At 41.0% G+C, this 20,360-nt stretch overlaps 1 protein-coding gene across 1 annotated transcript in view; it reads left to right on the forward strand.

Moving 5' to 3' along the window:
* LOC311251318 (THAP domain-containing protein 6-like) overlaps positions 1–19,452 on the forward strand; it is a gene marked incomplete at both ends in the record, with an annotated part of 31,478 nt that extends 12,026 nt beyond the window's left edge. Inside the window, 4 exons of the mRNA XM_084343698.1 lie at positions 7,622–7,735; positions 7,978–8,079; positions 8,439–8,649; positions 19,397–19,452. Coding sequence (XP_084199824.1) covers positions 7,622–7,735; positions 7,978–8,079; positions 8,439–8,649; positions 19,397–19,452 — 483 coding nt within the window. The remainder of the gene's footprint in view (positions 1–7,621; positions 7,736–7,977; positions 8,080–8,438; positions 8,650–19,396) is intronic.
* Positions 19,453–20,360: the final 908 nt, after the last annotated feature.

Here is a 20,360-nt window from a genome sequence, read left to right on the forward strand (position 1 = left end):
CCCCCTGATATGGGATTTAGTTACTTCCCAGAGTATATGTGGGTTGACCGAAGATTGTCCATTGAAATGGAGAAACTCTTTTAAACTTTGGGTAATATAAATTAAAAAATCTTTATTTTGAAGAAGTGTAGTATTGAAACGCCATCTCTTACATCTGATAGGTTCTGAAAATTTTTTAAGAGAGAAACTAATTGGGGAATGGTCAGAAAGGAGCATAGGCAGTATAGTAACCTGGGCATTATATTTCAAAAGCACCGAAGGAATAAAAAAGAAATCAATATGGGAATAAGAAGAGTGGCGAGCAGAAAAATAGGTGTAATCCTTAGTGGAAGGGTTTAACTGACGCCATGCATCAATGATGTTTAGTTCTTTTAGGAAAGCTGTAATGTATGAGGATGCTGGTTTCCGAAAGGATGAGTCATGTTTGGTGGTGTCTAATACCGGATCAATTATCAAATTAAAATCTCCAGCCAGAATCAAAATGGAGTCAGAAAAATTCAACAATGTTGACTTTATGCTGTTAAAGAAATTGGTATTGAAAGTATTTGGAGCATAGATAGAGGCTAAACAGAACTTAGAACCTTTTAAAGTAACAACCGCATAGCAAAATCTACCATCATTGTCAGAGCCCACAGTCCTCAGAGTGAGCTCTAATCTCCTTCTGACCACAATCAAGGTACCTTTGGTTTTATTTGAAGCTGAAGAGGAAGAAAGTACTTTGAAATTTTTATTCTGAAATCTATTAACATCAGAGGATTTTAGATGAGTCTCCTGTATGAAGGCAATATCCACATTTTTTCGTTTTAAATAAATCCAAACACTTGATCCTTTTAACTGGTGAGTTTAAGCCACGAGCATTCAGCGTCAAAAAATTAAGGGAGGTCATCTTTGATAATGCCAAAAGGGGTTGCAATGCTATGATTAGTAACACAGGCCATGTGTCTGAATAGACAATACTGAAAAGGGAGAACGAGACATAAGATGACAACGACAATGACAACCACAACAACCACAACGACAACAACAGCAACAAAAACAACATCAACAACAATGACCACACTGATGGCAGCAACAAAAACAGATGCTGAGAAAATAACAAAAAAAGGCAGCCCATGTGCCCATGTATATGTCACTACATGACAAATTACATAGAAAACATAAAAGAGCCAGTATGCCAGGGGAGAAGCCAATAGCACCCCTGTAAAAGGACTGGCAAAAGGAAACATAGTGAGGGACCTCGAGTAACTGACACAAGGTGGGAAAGCTCGGTCCAAGCTCGCATTATATATGCATAAGTGTTCCCAAAGAATAACCAAGGCAATAAGAAAAGATTTCAAGCAGAAATGTTACATTACAAAGGAAAAGGAAAATCAGGAAAATAGAATTTAAAAAATGAGAAGGAAAAATTCAGAACATCTATCGTCTGTCCTTTAGTGAAACAGAAAACCTCGAATAGGAGGGTTAAGTAGCCAAATATAAAGCAATACTTCATAAACATGATTTAAATAATAAAAATTCCAGAAGGCTGACCATATTACCATTTTTTTTTTTTTTTAAGTTTTAAGTTTTAAGTTCTTACCCCCAACCCCCCCACCCTCCCCACATTGAGATAAGCACCACTCCTCCCCGCCTTACTTGAGAAGAAGAAAAAAAAAAATAAAAAAAAATAAATAAATAAATAAAAATGGTGGCCACTAGGCCTTGGAATAAGAAGAATAAGGAAAATTTACAGATACTATCTGTTCCCAAAAAAAGAGGAAAAAAATAAATAAATAAATAAAAAAAAAAGGGGAGAAGGGGGAAAGCAAATTAATAGTGATAGATAATAATAATAATAATAATAATAAATAAGTAAATAAAAGAAATAAAATAAAATAAAAATATAATACATAATATGTATCTCATTTTTTCCCCTTCTTTTTAAGGAATGGGGAGAGAGAGAGAGAGAGAGAAAGAAAGAGAGAGGGGGGAAGAAGAGAAGGAGAGAGGGAAAGAGAGAATGTCAGTGTACGTGTGCGCGTGAATTTGTGTTGTGTAGTGTGTGTGTGTGTGTGTGTGTGTGTGTGTGTGTGTGTGTGTGTATTCCGTTTGGCAGAGATCCTGACAGAGAGTCAGGATGCGCTATTTAATTATCCTCCAGAAACTTTTGCGCTTCCTCAGGGATGTCGAACATGTAATCCTCGTTATTCAGAGTGACTTTAAGTCTGGCGGGGTACAGCAGGAAGTTTTTGATGCCCTTCTTGCGCAGTCCTTTCATGACCTCGGAGAAGGCCTGTCTGTGGTTAGAGGTGTAGGGAGAGTAATCCGCAAACAGGAGCAGCTTGTGACCCCCGTGGGAGAGCGAAGATCCTGCCTCTCGATATGCGTCCAGAATGGCCTTTCTGTCGGGATATCGGAGCAGCCTGAAGATCACAGGTCTGGGGCCGCCCCTGTCTTTAGCCGACTTGGAATAAACTCTGTGTGCGCGTTCGATTTCCATGGGACCCCTCGAAGCCAGCTTAGGGAGCCAAATAGGGAGTTTGCGCTGAATGAAACCAAGACAGTCATCTCCCTCCTCTCCCTCAGGTAAGAAGGCAAGCCTCAGATTGGATCTGCGGTTGTAATCCTCCTGTGCCGCTAGTTGACCCTCCAGAGTTTTTATTTTTTTGTCGTTTAGGTTGCTCTGTTCGCGCTGAGTGCGCACTTCTGTCTGGATAATGTCAGTTCTGTCTGATAACAACTTAAGAGAGCCAGAGAGAGTAATAAAATCATTTTCCATCCGAGACACAGTAGTTTTGAGGCTGTTAATGTCTGATTGGATCTGAGTGACAGTCAGCTGCGTGATTCTCACATCGGAACGGACTGAGTTTGTAGCGTCTTTTAAATCAGTGATCCCACTCCCTAGAGCAATCAGGTGCTCCAATATTGTTGCGCTTTCTTCAGCGTTTTGCTTACCAGGAGCAGCGTTCGGTGGATGAATGAGTCGGGTGAAGTTTGGCGTTTCAGCAACAGCTGTGTCAGACTCGTGCATCAAGCCGCCGGCGTTGTCAACCTCAGACAGTTTATATTTTTTATCATCCTGAGATGATGTTGGAGAAGGTGTAGCGGGATCCATCTTCTGGTTATGTCTCTTGGTATTAGGTGTTCCAAACGGCATTTAAACAGAGATGAGTAACACCGTTAAATAGTTAAATATAGATTTCAAGCGAGCGAGCTATCCACTTAAGCAGCCATCCAGCTCAGTGACCCGGAAGTGAGTAAGTAAGTAATCAACATCTTTTTGACATTGAACTTGAGTAAGCTTATCTAAGAATTCAGCAAACATAGCTTGACACTCACTAGTGGAAAGAACATGAGGAGAGACTGTTCTAACATTTTTCTGAGGGTAATGACTGGGTTGAACATTATCTAGCCCCGAATAATCAACAGCAGAGCCCCCTCCTGCTTGAAAACTTAGGACTAACAGTGAGTGATCAGGTACTTTGCATCTGTCACCAAGCATGTTGAGACAACTGACACTCCCATTCTCAATTAACTCAATAGGACTGTAAATGTTTAGCTCCGTGCAAGTGCTTAAACACTCATGAGGAGTGATTATATAATCAACAACAGCCCTCCCTTTTATAGATATTGAGGTAAAGTTATCTTTACCAGGTATCTGTCCGTTTAAAATACAGCATTTGGAGTCCTTCAGAAATTCTATCAACATATCAGCTGTAGCTCAGGAGGTAGAGCGGGTCATCTAGTAATCGGAAGGTCACTGGTTCGAATCCTGGCTCCCCCCAGTTACATGTCGAAGTATCCTTGAGCAAGATACTGAACCCCAAATTGCTCCTGATGAGCAGCTGGCGCCTTGCATGGCTGCCTCCGGCATCAGTGTATGAATGTGTGTGTGAATGGGTGAATGTGGCATGTGTTGTAAAGCGCTTTGAGCTGTCCGAGAGGACTGAAAAAGCGCTATATAAATGCAGACCATTTACCATTTACCATTTACCATATCACCCTGTTTATTTACAGCATTATCCAAACTGACTCTGGATGGGACAGGCATATCAATCTCACTAATAAAGTCTTCCAAATGCCCTATTCGACTGTTCAAATCCCCACAGACATACACAGCATCAGTGTCTACCAGATTATACATCTGGACCAACAGGTGATTATACAGTCCATGTGCATCAGCCCATACTGAACCCTCTGGAGGAAAATAACAAGAAAAGATTATAAAACAGTACTTTGACACCAGATGTTTAACCTGTAAACCAATTATACCATCTATTGATTTATCCATTACACTAACGTTGTAAGAACTGAAGACATCATTTTTAACCAAAATACCCACAACCCCCGACCCTTTAGGGGCTTTAATGTGAGTTTTCCTGTTATAACCAAACCAAGTATATCCATCTATATTAATCACATTTAGTCCGGTTAAGTGCGTTTCGTTAAGGGAAATAAAGTCCGGCTTAAAGTTCAGTAGCATCAGGAGTCTGGGTTTATAGTTCATATCCGTCCAGCCATTTATGTTCCAGTGCACAAGGACGAATTGGTCATAACTTACGGGCTGAGGGGATGATCCTCAATTATCAGCCCTCCGTTTCTCCTCCACGCTTCAGTTGTCATCCACACCTGCAGCTGCAGGGCGTCTTCTCACTCTCCCGTTCCCGGTGATGTAAAACTGTCGGCCGGAGGGTATTTCATCCAATAAAGTTCTGAAGTTCAGTTCCACCAGTCTTTCGGAGTGAGCCTTGGCTGATCGAATGAAAACTCTCCTGAATGTGTCAATACTTTTCAGCCTCTGTTTCTTGCGCAGCACATCCACTTTATCCTGCACACCGGGCCGTCCTCCTCTTTCTCTCAGCCTTTCGACTGCCACCACGCCGCGGGGGCTCTCCCACTCCAGCCCCTGGGTGAGCAGCTCCTTCACAACAGCCATAACGTTTTCCCCTTCCACAAACTGTACACCCGAGATGATCACCGAAACATCAGGGTCAAAGCGAGTGTTCGCTTTGTCTTTCGCCCCATCAAACTTGGCTTCCAGCTGTTCAATTCTCGCCACTACATGGCCGAGCTCCAGATCCAAATTGTTTTGAATTTCTTTGGTTTTCAGAGCAAGTTCGGCTTTCAGACAGTCTCTGTTTTCTGTAATCAGCTTTTCCATCGATTTACGCAGACTGTCCATCTTGGAGTTTAATTGTTTCTCAAACATGTCTTTCATCCCGTCCATTTTATTGTTCAGCGTCTTCAGCTCCTGCAGCACAGTGTCTGACAATCCAGAGTCACCTGCGGCGGCGTCTTTCTTATCTTTCTGCCTCGTAACTGGCCCGTCATTCGACATTTTGGGCACACTTGTTTTCCACACTTTTCCACACTTTCAATGTGCAACTTCACTTGTTTTTACTTACGAAGCGCGGCTCATTTAGTTATAATCATCAAATAGTTAGGACGCCGAAAAGCCACAGGCCACCACCATAGTTAGGTCGGGGAGTAATGAGTAGTTTTCTGTCAATCGGGGTGTTTAATTATCGAAAATAGTTTTATTTTGAAATGTGTTTCATTCTGAAAACCACAGGATTTCTCGTTGTTGCTTTGTTTGACTTCCTGCCCGGCTTGACACATTCGGCCGCGGCACGCGAAAAAATTAGACCAGACGCCAAAACGATTGCTGCACGGCGCGCGCCGGCAGCGGAGCAAAGCGCCACGGCGCTTGCTATGTGAACGACATCATCGGTTAACATGGGCGCCGAAATGAAAATGACTCCGCTACTCGGCGCTTCGCAGCCGATCGGGGCGCTTCCGCGTCCTGTCTGAACCTGGCGTAAGTCTCTCTGGCATGTGGTTATCATCAATAGCAAATGCAAAGTCCCCACTTTCATGTTTATCAACATTATTTACGTTTTGTTTCGGTTTGCCACCTTTAGTGCGGCATATTTTTGCAAAGTGATCTTTTCCCTGCGTATTTTCTTCCCTGGCACATTTGTCCTCATGCGGGGCATTTTGGATCACGGCCAATGTGATCAGTATTCCCACATCTGTAGCACTTAACATCATTTTTATTGTCTCTGTTCGGTCTACCTTTTGTATTCCCGTTTCCACGGTTTCCCTTTTTTCCTTTCAGTGCAATCCGGCTAACAGTGGTTGCGTCCGAAATTCCATACTATACACTACATACTCAATATGTGTACTATCGTTCAACATACTTTTAAGTGAATAACAGTAGTATGCATCTTTTCCGACGCACTACTTAGCGTGGAAGTGACGCACTTCTCTTCCTCTTGCCAGTTGGATTGGAGATGCGTAACCGTGGTAACCCGTGCCAACCTCATCTCTACCGGCAATTTGCAATAATACTCTTTCAATACATCTTATAATAAAAACCTAATAATACATCCTTGATTTGCATCCAATAAATAGCCATACAATAATAAATGTGAACCGCAGGCAAACTCGTTCTGTAACTCGCAGGCATCTTCGTCGCCAGATAATCATTACATTTCTGGAAAAGGTAATAATGCAATAATATAATATAATGTTAATATAATGCAGTTCAGTACAACAACATCACTAACTATGACCTCAATTAGATGTTACACCAGAGCTGCATTGGTCGCTGTCCGCCATTGTCTGTTGTGTTGTTGTTGTCGTCACCGCTGCATTGCATTGTGGGATATTTATGCCGGGGTAATGTCCAGTGCTTGCTTACTGTAATATTTACCGGAAATAGTATGCACCTCACGTACTATTGGGTTCATACTAAGGTTTTGGACATACTAAAAAATCTCACATACTGTTTTAGCATACTCAATTGCATGTTAGTATGGAATTTCGGACGCAGCCAGTGTCTGTGGAGGGTTTAGCCAACGCGCATGACGTCATGTCCGCCAGTGGCTCATCGATGCTCTCACAACGGGCAGCTATTTCCAGTGTAGACGCTAGCGTCAATCCGCGACCCTCTTCTAAAAGTTTTCTTCTTACATATTCTGACATTCCTTTGCTTAATATTGCATCCCTTATCTTGTCTTGTCTCTCACAGCTTGTCTCAGGCGTGTAGCAAACTGCTGCACTGTCTCCCCTGGCTTCTGGTGCAATTTTTGAAATGCGTGCCTTGCCAGCGTTGTGTTGACCTGGGGTACCAAGTATGCATTCAAAGCCTCCACTGCCTTGTTGTAGTCCGTTGCCTCACCAGTGTCACGTAGAGTTGAGAAAATGTCCTGTGCGTCTGGTCCAGCTAGATGAAGTAGCAGTGCACGTCCCCTTTGCTTTGTAGCAGCAGGTGAATCATCGGTTATGATGAGCACTTTCCCGTCAGCAGACAGCTCGAACGACGTGAGCCATCGCCCCCATCGTGAGCCTAGCGTAGCTGGCTCGGTGTAGCATGCAAAGTTTTGAATCCCGGATTTCTCCATGCTAGCTAACTAAACTTGTTGTTTCTAACTAGCTAATGAAAATCAAACCTCGTCGCCAATGTCTTGTCTCTACTTTACTTCTGAATAAAGCAGAGGTTGCAGAATTCAATCTGAATAATATGGACCACACGTAGACATGTCTGTGCGAATTTAATGTAAACTAAACTCCTCCGCCCTACCCATAATACCTTTCCACATTCTTACAGGGCGTGTTACTCATGGACATGACATCGTCAAAGCTCTGTAGTGAGCACTTCAAGCCTGATGATTTTGACAGGACGGGTCAGATTGTCAGGCTTAGAGATGGTGCGACCCCATCTGTCTTCAACTTCCCATCTCATCTTCTCAGAGTAGGTGTATTTTTACTCTACATGCTAACAGAGATGTCTATGAATCATATGTAAAACAAAAGTTAATATCACACTTTGCTAAACATGTTTTTTTTTTTTTTTTTTACCGTTAGTTCTTTCTGCATGTTTAGGAATTAGTGATGTATTGTGTATTACAATACACTGTGGGATACTAAAACCTTTTCAAGTGTTTTTGATGAAGTTGTTTAAAAAAGTATTACGTTTCTTATACAGTATTTTAGTCTGTAGTGACAAGGAACACAAAAACCTCAAGGAAAGCTGAAGAGAGCCTACCAGTGGATCTTTCTCAGCATTTCCCTGAAAGTGAACCTCAGCCCAATGATGTGAGTATTTATGGGCTATTTGATATGTCTCATACAGCTGTGAGCATCATGGCTCTGGTCATATCAAAATCTCTCCCTTGCTTTCTGCAACTCTTCTCAGACATACTCGCATACCACACTATTTATATGTTATAAATAAATAAATAAATACATACGTGAACCCCCTCTCACTGACACTCTCTCTCTCACACACACACACACACCCTTTCTCTGTTTCTCATACTCATGGTGCTGGCAGTGATATTACTGGTATGAAATTAAGAATGTGTGCCTGCACATATGTAGTGCCATGCACCAAACACCTGTGAGTGGTATGATATAAACATCACTGAAAATATTTTCATCCTTCTTTCTACTAGGACCACTCCTATGCATTGCCCAATTCTCCTACTCGTCTAAAGGCCAGACTCGGTGAAGCTTTGGCAAGAATGGAGAGTCTAGAGCGGGAGAAGCAAAATGCAAAGGCCCGAGAACGGAGAGCAAAGAAAACCGTAAAGAGTCTTCGGGAAGATCAGAAGAAACAGACCCTTATAAATGAGGATTTGAAAGAAAGGCTGGACTTCCACTCAGGTAAAAATAAATTGATAACACAACCTTGAATGTTATGTTGTTTATACTCTTTGTCAGACTTTATAAAGGTATTATTTCATGGAAACGTACTAACTAGTTTGTATTAACTTCGAACAATCTTAGAAAAAAAAAAGAAAAGTGCCCAAAATAGGGATCCAATGGTTAAAGCACTTAAATAGCTTTTTATTTTATTTTTGTAAAGGTGCATGCAATCAGTTGATGCCAAGCCTGGGCTCAACACAATGATGATGGACATGTTGCTGAGAAGACGTGAAGAAGACCCTGCTTTGTCACCCATTTCGTTCGGGCAGAGATTGGTTCAGAGGATGTGTTCTTACTCAGGGAGCACATTGCAGAAACCCAATTTGGAATTGGAATGCCTTGGATTCCTCAAACCTCTAAAACAGAGACTCTTAGTTTGTGTTGTAGCCTTGATGAACAGAAACTGTGACAAAGACTCACAGTCACTATGGTCTAGACTAGTGTGGTGAAATCAATGTGTGTGTGTGTGTGTGTGTGTGTGTGTGTGTGTGTGTGTGTGAGAGAGAGAGCCAAGATGGCCAACGCAATCTCTTGGAGGATGACGTCACGGATTGATCGAAAATATGTGTGTATGTGTACGTGTGGGTTATATCATATTAAATTATATTATATTGTGTAATAGTCTCGTATTTTAACTGCTCTACTTTTTTATGTTTTAAATTCAAATTAGTTTACGTTCCACTTCCACTATTTATGTAGTATTTCAGCTAAAAAGAAAGGATTGTATCATTTTATTCGTTGGGCATATGGCAGTAAAAAAACATTTAACAATATTGTTGTCACTTTACCTTACCTTCCCCATAATTTTAATTTTAAGTCTAGCCTTAACCCTACAACAATCACCATGTTCAGATATTGTTGAAAGAAAGAATATAACATTTGTGCCATTAATGTGAACACATGGCTTGCAGACATTTCTGCACTCTGAACAATTCTTGGACGGATCAGTTATTGTGTAAAGAGGAGTTATTGCATGTGAATGTAGTGCAGGTGGCTTGACAAGGACTGAGTCACTGCATATGCCCTCATCCCACCCACCATCAATTAGAACTTGTTTACTCTGCAGGGCTATCTGTCCGTGGTCCGGGCCCGCATGTTTGGATAGTCTCTAATGGGGCTGTGGGTCCTCATATAAACTCACTAGTAAAAGAAAGGAACTCTGTGTCTTTATGAGACAAACACAGTCTTTTTATTGGTTCAAGCTGATGGACTCGAGGTGCTTGCAATAAATACACATGCTGAAAGCCATTGCTCCACTTCCTCTTTCCTCCAAAGAGGTTTTTACTTGAAAGAAACTAAGGATTTGTTCATCACGATGACAGCCTGGTGTAACCATCTGTCTCATGGCTGTAGATGGACACACACTTACACACAAGGACACGGTCATATATACAACAGTAACATCCTGAATGTGTGTCAGCGTGTGTATACAATATGTTCAGATTTGGTTTGTGTGAGAGTGGGCTTGCATGTAAAAGAGACATGTCATTTGAAGAGGTCCAGCTGTTGCACACAGAGTGCCAGAGAACATGAGGCACCGGGTCGAGCCAGCTGAGCGCTGCACGCACATCACTGCAGCCGCTCAGCTCCACGTGGGAAAAATGCAGCACCTACAGGACAGGAATGTGCTGCAAACACCTAATTACACTGTGCAAGGACAGCTTTTAATCATATTCTTTGTGTTGATATATATTTAGAAATGTTACGGGCACACTTTCTTAGACTATGGAGGACTGAAGGAGTGTTTTGCACGTCACAATGTGAGAGCTGAGTCAAATATGCACATGAAGCAAATATCTGACACTGCTGGACCAGCTGACAAGTCTGCATTTATTTAGTGTATTGGAGTATTCCAATGTAGCTTGTAAATTCATCACAAATTGTCATCTACTGGGTTTTATGCACATGGATACTAATTTTAATTAGTGTATTTATGAACAGCGTAGCAGTTGAAGGAAGGTGGATGGGCTGGATGGTGTCCAGGACTGCAAAACCAGAATCCTGTCTGTGGTTAGGTTTTAAGCACTTTGATTAAGGTTTAGGGAAAGACATTTTCAGTTTGTGTAACAGTCAAAATAATGTAATCTTTTTGTTACTTTTTGTAAGTTAGGGAAAAACTGTGATTTCAGCAACTTTATTTAGTCATCAGGATTTGTGTACACAGGTCCAGTTTTCTCTTTTAAATTTGTGTGGACTGTCTCAAAATAAATGGACAATTTCTGCCCATGTACACGTCATACTGTAGATCCCCTATTCTCAAACTGTGGTGGGAGTAGAACTGGTGGTATGCAAACTCCCCTTAGAGGAATCCCACATATTTTTTTTTTTATTAAAAGATGAGTTAATTTAAAAGCATACAGTGTAATACTATCAATTTCTAAACATCATTTGAAATAACTTCTTATTCTGCTAATTCTTTAATACTTTTTTACAGTCTGCTAAGTAGTCACGTTCATACACGTTGCTTTTGTCATCCATGATTAGTTACAAGTTAACCTCATACTGTGATGGCAAGACAGCAAGCAGAGGTAAAAATTAACTGTTCAGAAGCACTACAAACATGGTTCCACTGACTGGTGAAACTGAAGCACCAAGCATCTATGCCAGTGGCTACTGAAACAGCGTATTTTCTTTTCACAAGCTGATAATGGTGCTACTTGGAAAGTCTAGTATTTTCTGAGTTGGTACACGGTGTAAAAAAACCTGAGAAAACACCGCTGTAGATAACATTTCTTCATTATTTCACAAACTGTTCTGATAACGAGTTGAATATTATGAGAGGCACTTCTTGTCACTCAAAACAAGTACCCTCCTCCTTTACAGATTGTTTGATTTCATCACTAATAGCTCTCTGAGTGTCCTCTTATGATGTGTTCAGTGTAAACGCGAGACCATTTGTGTTTATTTGTGTAAAAGTTTATTCGCCCCAATCACCCTAATTACTTTACTGTACATTAGCTGTAAGCTCGCGAGCAACAGCATGCACCAAGGGGTGTGTCTGTGCTTGAATTCAGTTGAGCCTTTCAGTAAACTCAGTACTCACCAGTGCTCTCTCTTCTTTTTCCAATTTCCTCTGTACCCTCACAAAGTAAAGTACATTTCCCCTCCAGCTCCAGTCAGCAGTCAACATTACAGAACATAAACACCCAACAATGGAGGTCACCTTCACTGATCACTGCCAAACAGGAGTGTTTGTGTGAAAAAATTTGCTTTGCTCTCTGTCTTAATACACCGTTAGTATCCAGCCGTCCCTGGTGTGATGTGCACTGTACATTGTACAATTTCACATAATGCTCACATAAACTTAATCTCTTTCATAGATGCAACTGCTGAGATGGCAAATGACCAAATTTTTTAAAAACAAATAATTACTTATCCTTTACTGTATTACACTGCTATGTTTGCTTTTCTTGTTTCATTGTATTTGATAGCAGAAATTAGAGATTAACCATAGCTATAATCATATAAATGGAAATCTATGCATTGTCCTATGTAATCAAATCCACATATTTGCAATTGGATGGATTTAGTTATGATTATCATTTCATTTGCTAATGACTCTTTGTACATATATTGTACATATATATGTATCATAAATATGTCCCTGATGGACTAATTAATGGGCAGAGTCATGGAGTCGTTTAGGGAGTTGTCATATTCCAGACATCATCAGCTTGTTATCTGTCTGCGTGGCTATCATTGACATTGCCAGTTGGGACTAGAAATGTTCATTCCCCTGGAGAGCACTTCAAACGTGGCGTGCCGCGGTCAATGCAAACAGATAAATCCACTTAAAAATCACCCCGATCGTTAATTACTCATTTACCAAAATAGATTTTCATAGCTGTGGTTAGGGAGCAACCAGCAGCCTATCAGAGGTTTACAACTGACTGGCCTATCAGCCTTTTTCTAAAGTTTGATGAAAGGCCGATGTCTGTCTCCTAAATTCCTCACTTCTCCAACGGGGCTGAATAGCTAGACTTGAGGTTTATCCCTGAATAACAAAATACTCAACAAATCATTTATAAGCACAGCCAGAGGAGCATATATTACTTTCATGAAGCCAGACAGATAGAGGGGCTATTCTTTAAGCTGGCTTGATGCCAGTAGCCACAGTCTCTGTTATGAAGAATGGCTCTGGTGTTGATGTCTTTCTATATAAAACCATAGAGCTGTTAGTTTAGACCAGCAGAGACTTGTTGAAGTGACACCAGTTGGGTTTCACATCGGGACTGGAGTCAGTGATGCAACACTTGGCTCCAGAAGCTGTAGGCTGACCACAGACCAGCCAAGTGATCACAGTTTACATGACTTTCTCAATTTATTAGACTACAGTTTGTACGTTTATAAATATATTGGCTGTATTTGTGGCTAAATATTACAATCCAAGCATGTGTCAAAGCAGATCTATAGAAATAACATTAACTGTGAGATAGTGCTGCCAAAGTATACAAGCACCTGTCACATTCTGTCTCCCTGTACCTCCTCCCCAGACACATACGTTTCTCTATGGCCTCTCACTGCAATTCCCCCCTCATCCACCAGATGCCCTCAGACCAGGGCCGTAGCCACCATTGAGGAATGCAACTTAGTGGTAAGAGGCTGCATCAATCATTTGATATCATTCAGTTATCATTTGTTGCAGCAAGAAAGGCAGAGGATGATCAGGCAAAGAGGAGGAAAGGTGAGAATTGTAATAAGCTAAGAGAGTGAGAAAAATAGTGAACGAGCCTACAGATACAACAGATGGCCAATAGGGATGCTAAACTGTAACCTACTGTAAATGTAGCCTAGGCTGGAAAATGAAAGGACATGCAATGAATCAGAATGTTATAAGGCCATGTTCAGTCACACTATGAATTATCCATCAATAATATTATTTGGATGTTTGGATGGATAAGTAATAATGTGACTAAACATGGCATTAAAATATTAGGTCAAATCATAGTTATCATGACTCAGTAGTATACTTAGACTTTTCATTTTAAAAATTCAACAGAGGATGAGACAGGAGAGAGATGAAGAGGCTGAAGGGACAGAGACAGGAGGAGGAGAGAGAGAGAGCAGGAGAAGGAACCAGTGAGATGCATGTGGAGTCAGGTCCAGGAGATGCAAGCCCATTATCAGCCCATGACCCAGCTACCAGCTCTCTCTCTCTCTGTCTCTCTCTCTTTCTCTCTCTCTCTCACTCAATCACCATAGCCTATACCAAACACTTAATGTATACAGTTACAGATCATCTTAGTTGTAGTTTTTTGTGAGGCAGCAACACCACACACACACACACACACACACACACACACACTCAAATACTTCAGTTATAGTTTTATATATATTTATCTTACGATTACAGCAACACACTCATACAAAGACACACACTAAACAGTTTTGCCTAAAATAAATGTTTCATCAGCAACATGGTACTAACCATGTTGCTAACCAAGGAAATCTGTTTTTAAGACAAATGAGAGCTCCTTTCCTCTGCAGCGTCACGTGAAGCAACGTCCGGCCCTGATGATGGCCGTCAGCTGGCTTCAACATCTGTTGAGACGCTGGATGAATTTGTGCCAAAAATGCCATTATATATGTATATACTGTATATATATATATATATATATATATACAGTACAGACCAAAAGTTTGGACACACCTTCTCATTCAAAGAGTTTTCTTTATTTTCATGACTATGAAAATTGTAGATTCACACTGAAGGCATCAAAACTATGAATTAACACATGTGGAATTATATACTTAACAAAAAAGTGTGAAACAACTGGAAATATGTCTTATATTCTAGGTTCTTCAAAGTAGCCACCTTTTGCTTTGATTACTGCTTCGCACACTCTTGGCATTCTCTTGATGAGCTTCAAGAGGTAGTCACCTGAAATGGTCTTCCAACAGTCTTGAAGGAGTTCCCAGAGATGCTTAGCACTTGTTGGCCCTTTTGCCTTCACTCTGCGGTCCATCTCACCCCAAACCATCTCGATTGGGTTCAGGTCCGGTGACTGTGGAGGCCAGGTCATCTGGCGCAGCACCCCATCACTCTCCTTCTTGGTCAAATAGCCCTTACACAGCCTGGAGGTGTGTTTGGGGTCATTGTCCTGTTGAAAAATAAATGATGGTCCAACTAAACGCAAACCGGATGGAATAGCATGCCGCTGCAAGATGCTGTGGTAGCCACGCTGGTTCAGTATGCCTTCAATTTTGAATAAATCCCCAACAGTGTCACCAGCAAAGCACCCCCACATCATCACACCTCCTCCTCCATGCTTCACGGTGGGAACCAGGCATGTAGAGTCCATCCGTTCACCTTTTCTGCGTCGCACAAAGACACGGTGGTTGAAACCAAAGATCTCAAATTTGGACTCATCAGACCAAAGCACAGATTTCCACTGGTCTAATGTCCATTCCTTGTGTTCTTTAGCCCAAACAAGTCTCTTCTGCTTGTTGCCTGTCCTTAGCAGTGGTTTCCTAGCAGCTATTCTACCATGAAGGCCTGATTCACACAGTCTCCTCTTAACAGTTGTTCTAGCGATGTGTCTGCTGCTAGAACTCTGTGTGGCATTGACCTGGTCTCTAATCTGAGCTGCTGTTAACCTGCGATTTCTGAGGCTGGTGACTCGGATGAACTTATCCTCCACAGCAGCGGTGACTCTTGGTCTTCCTTTCCTGGGGCGGTCCTCATGTGAGCCAGTTTCTTTGTAGCGCTTGATGGTTTTTGCGACTGCACTTGGGGACACTTTCAAAGTTTTCCCAATTTTTCGGACTGACTGACCTTCATTTCTTAAAGTAATGATGGCCACTCGTTTTTCTTTACTTAGCTGCTTTTTTCTTGCCATAATACAAATTCTAACAGTCTATTCAGTAGGACTATCAGCTGTGTATCCACCTGACTTCTGCACAACACAACTGATGGTCCCAACCCCATTTTGGGGGCAAGAAATCCCACTTATTAAACCTGACAGGGCACACCTGTGAAGTGAAAACCATTTCAGGTGACTACCTCTTGAAGCTCATCAAGAGAATGCAGAGTGTGTGCAAAGCAGTAATCAGAGCAAAAGGTGGCTACTTTGAAGAAACTAGAATATAAGGCGTATTTTCAGTTGTTTTACACTTTTTTGTTAAGTACATATTTCCACATGTGTTAATTCATAGTTTTGATGCCTTCAGTGTGAATCTACAATGTCAATAGTCATGAAAAGAAAGGAAACTCATTGAATGAGAAGGTGTGTCCAAACTTTTGGTCTGTACTGTATATATGTATATATATATATATATATTCATGATAAACACAGAACTAATAATTGTCGACAGATTTAAATAATCAATAAACTGATGTGCTGCGTGCGTAATCGCGCACAGCTGTGTTAACGGAGAGACGCACTTGTATCGTTTCTTGGCTCTAGAAGTGTCATGTTTTCCTCATTAATGACATGTATTATTTCACCCACCAGCTGCCCATCTGATATTAATCACAATGCTTAGTTTTTATGACCTGGACCGCCCAACACAGATTTCCGGCAGTGTCCATGGATGAACCTGTGTCCCCCACATCACTACCATGGTAAAAGCAAACGTGTCTGCAGTTTATAATCAGTTCAGACATTTACATGATTAAAGTTACAGGGAATATAGTTTAGGCATACATTTGGAAATTGGAATACGATTAACTTGATTCACAGATGGCTTAAAAATAAAGATATTATTTATTTAGCAGTTATCCTCATGACTCTGAAAGGCTGATGCTGGAGGAACTCTAACAGCTGGATCCCCTGCTGTTGTGATGTCTGGTTTTGTGGTTTGAGTTCAGTTCCTTTTTCATTCTCTCATTGGACATGTTGGGATGTGATGCTCCTGCTGATATCCTGAGTATTCATTTTCGTGCAAACAAAGCTTCTGTTATACACATAACATACATTTCTTCTGGGTTTTTTGTGAACCGACTTGTGTACCTGCCTGACTACTTATCTTCACATAAGCTTTCTTTAATAAATCATGAGAGCCATCCTGCTGCTTCACCTGTCTTCTGCATTTGGGTTCTAACCCCTGCTGCTAAACACACCAGCCCTGACAGAGTGAACTGGCCAGCCATGGACCCATGCAGCAGAGATTTACTTCCCTGTGTTTCAGCTTCTCACCCGTCCTCAAGATTCTGATGGTGAGTCTATTGTCAGGTTTTTATGATCCATCCATGAGGAGGATCCAGCCCCGGCCACAAAGATGGACATTTTTACTGGGGTGGCCGAGATGGGACACAAAGCTAGTGTGGGGTGGCCATGGCATAGTGAGGTTTAATACCACATACGCAGCTGACCGCTGTTTAAATCCCGGCTGGACGTCCTTTGCTGCGTGTCACATCCCCTCTCTCTCCCATGATTTCCTGTCTCGTAACTGTCAAATAAAGGTGTCTATGCTGGTAAAAATATCTTTTTAAAAAGTCATTTTTTAAATTCCATTTAGGTAATTTAGGTAGCAAAATTCAACTGCTCTTAACTCATCCTATAGAATAACATTAATCAGTCATCAGCTCATCATCTGTGTCACCTGTATTGTTACCTGTGTTTGCTTTATTAACTGAGGCGCCATCTTGTGGTTACATAAAAACAGAGCAACCCAGGCAACAGAACACACCAAAAACTTCAAATCAAAGCTTAATACTTAAAGACAGACCTTATTAAAAAGTTTATCTGTAAGCAAAAGATAAACTAGCTTGTAAGGAAAAAACAGAAATATGTGTTGTTCTTTACATGCTTAGTTTATGTTATTATTTAGCTTAGATATCATTTGTTGGAGATACTGGAATTTAATTTTTTTGGTTTGTTCTTTGCCAGGTGTTTTTTATTTAACCACAAGATGGCGCCTAAATTAGTAAAGCACACAGGTAACAATACAGGTGACACAGATGATGGCCTGATGACTGAATAATGTCATTCTATAGGATGCCTTGTGATGTATGAAAATGTGCAAAAAGTGGTTTTCAACCCAGACAGTGTCCATGTCCAGACATCAATAGGCTGGAGGTTCTGCTACACACACACACATGTATATATATATATATATATATATATATACATACATATATACAAAATATAATTTTTTACACCCACACAATCATACATACATACGTGTGTATATCCCTGGGGGGAAATGTAAATCAATCAGTTAGTCAATTCACTTTGAAGTAACAAACGTCAAGCAGGATCATTGTCTGTATCTACAAAGGTTTATTTTTACATAACTACCGACATCTTCGATCACTTAATAACAATATTATAATAATATAATAACAATATTATATAATAATAACACAATTAACACGTATTGCATCTCAGGCATTTGTGGCATTTGAATGAAATTTGCTCTGCCTCTGCCTATTTAACGTCTAAAACATGTGAACTGTGAAGATGAGCTGATCAATAAAAAACAAAAAGTGCTTTATCTCCAAGAGAAAAAAGTCTTTAAACAGCCCTTAAATCACAGAGCACATAAATTAATCACAGCTTGTTCTTGTGTTATAGCTACTTAAATCTAGACTGTCACACTATATTTCACACACTGGTTGGTCAAAAATATAACATTAGCTCTATTGAACACACACATCTGCAAAAAACACCCTCAGCCTTCAGTCCAGAAAACAGCATTTCATATTTCATCAAAATAACAATAATAAAAAACAAAACGCTAACATTAAATGCTTAACTTGGTTTGCAGGCTGCTTACAAACTAGTTCGTCTTCTAGCTGCTACTTAGTGCTAGATAAAGTTTTCCTACACATTCAGAGGGAACTACGACATAACTAAACATTAAATTACCATACCTCTCAATCGACAGATTTCAGTGTTTTTATCCATCAGTTGACGTTGTCACTGTGACATCCTCCTGTTTCATTAACGACCGGACCAGCAGCAGCAGCAGCAGATGCAGCGTGCCGTGCTCATCTCTCATGGCTCACCTATCAGACCTGCATGGCCAAACGTCCGCTGAGCAGAAATCAGCTCTCACAGTACGACCATTACTGTGTTAGTTAAAAATGTAAAACTGGCCCTAAATCAGCTGATCAGCTGTCAACATTGATTCACAGCATTTCTCTTTTTTCTTGTGTTGACAAACTTGACCAACCACCTATCAGATCTGGGGTGGCCAATGAGTTTTCAGGGGTGGCCACCCCTCAGATTCGCCATTGCAAATCACAGTGAAGTGTTGCTGGGGGTCCATGAACGATGAGATGGTGGCTAGCTGGAGTGTGGGATGGAGATGAGGAGGAAGAGGGCCAGGCGGGGGCTTGGCAGAGCTTACAATGGATGAGATCAGGTTGGCGGGCTTGACAAGATGGGCAGGCGTGAGGTTAATCCTGGAGACCGAGAGAACAGAAGCAAGTGTTACTGACTGGCTAAAATACTGTAGCTTCGGAGCTAGAAGCCTGGCATGGTAACAAACCTTTAGTGGTCCTAAAACCTGGCGATGAAGTGCGGCCAGAGCAGAGTGGGGAACCAAGAAGGAAGCCACCCCCACACCACATACACGCACTGAAGACAAGGAGAAAGCACAATGACTGTGGCTGTAACATCCAGCCTATAGCTGTTGAGTGTTACAGAAAACTTAAACATTTAAATAGTTTCACATTATAACTATCTATGATAATTATAAATATTCAAAATGTGCCTAATTTTGAACTGTGACGTTTAACTTGCATGTTTTGTTTCAGCTCAAGATGACTGCATGGCGACATCTCCAATTTCACCTCTAGTCAATGCCTTGTGAAAGTCAGTGAAAAAAGTTACATACATGTAGTTGTCATGCAGATGAGGTGCAAAAGGTGCTTGCAACTTTCCAAAGTATGCAGCTGTATTTACATACCCAGCGCAGATCCAGTCCAGATTTTTACAGGGCAGAGTAGCTGTGTTCTCTCCTTCTTACTTACATGTATTTCTAATTTGTGAAAAACAGTGAGTGTTGCTAAAGCCATCCCTATTTGTCACAACTGATGAGAAAATACCATGACAGTTTGAATATACCTCTTTAAACGGAAACGTGACAGACAGCAGGATCTTGAAACGTCTTGTCTCTGTTGGTTTAACCAGTGCCGGCCCTGACCAATTTGGTGCCCTAGGCCAGATTATGGCTGGCGCCCCCTCGCATCGCAGTCAATTTCACAATCAATTTTCATACACTCACACAGAAACTACATGTATGTATTCAAGATTTTATTTCTTTTAAGTCAAAAATATCACACCAAATAAAAACTGAAGAAAGAAACAAGTGATAAATTAAAAATACAATATAAATAAGGTATTGCACAAACATATTACAGAATATTCTATTTACATACAAAATAAAAACAGTCTGTATTTTTTGGGAGGAAACCTTTTGCAGCAGAAGCAGTGCAAGCTATCATTAGTGTGAATGCTGACACAGCATTCACACTATTGTTCTTCCGGAATTTATTAGTGGGCTGTGCTCGCAAGCCCACTAGAGACACCTCTATAGCAAAGCTATAGAGGTGTCTCTAGTGGGCTGTGCTCGCAAGCCCACTATTGTTATTCACCGCGCCTCTTTTTATTATTATTCACCCTCCCGGTTTAACATTGTTTTCCCCTTTGGGCTTCGGCGGTTAACTTGCCCCGCAGCTTTGAGCGCACACAAACAAAAAATATATCAAAACGTGCGGC

Source organism: Pagrus pagrus (genome assembly GCF_965226575.1).
Source record: "Pagrus pagrus genome assembly, chromosome: 22".
Taxonomy (NCBI): Eukaryota; Metazoa; Chordata; class Actinopteri; order Spariformes; family Sparidae; genus Pagrus; species Pagrus pagrus.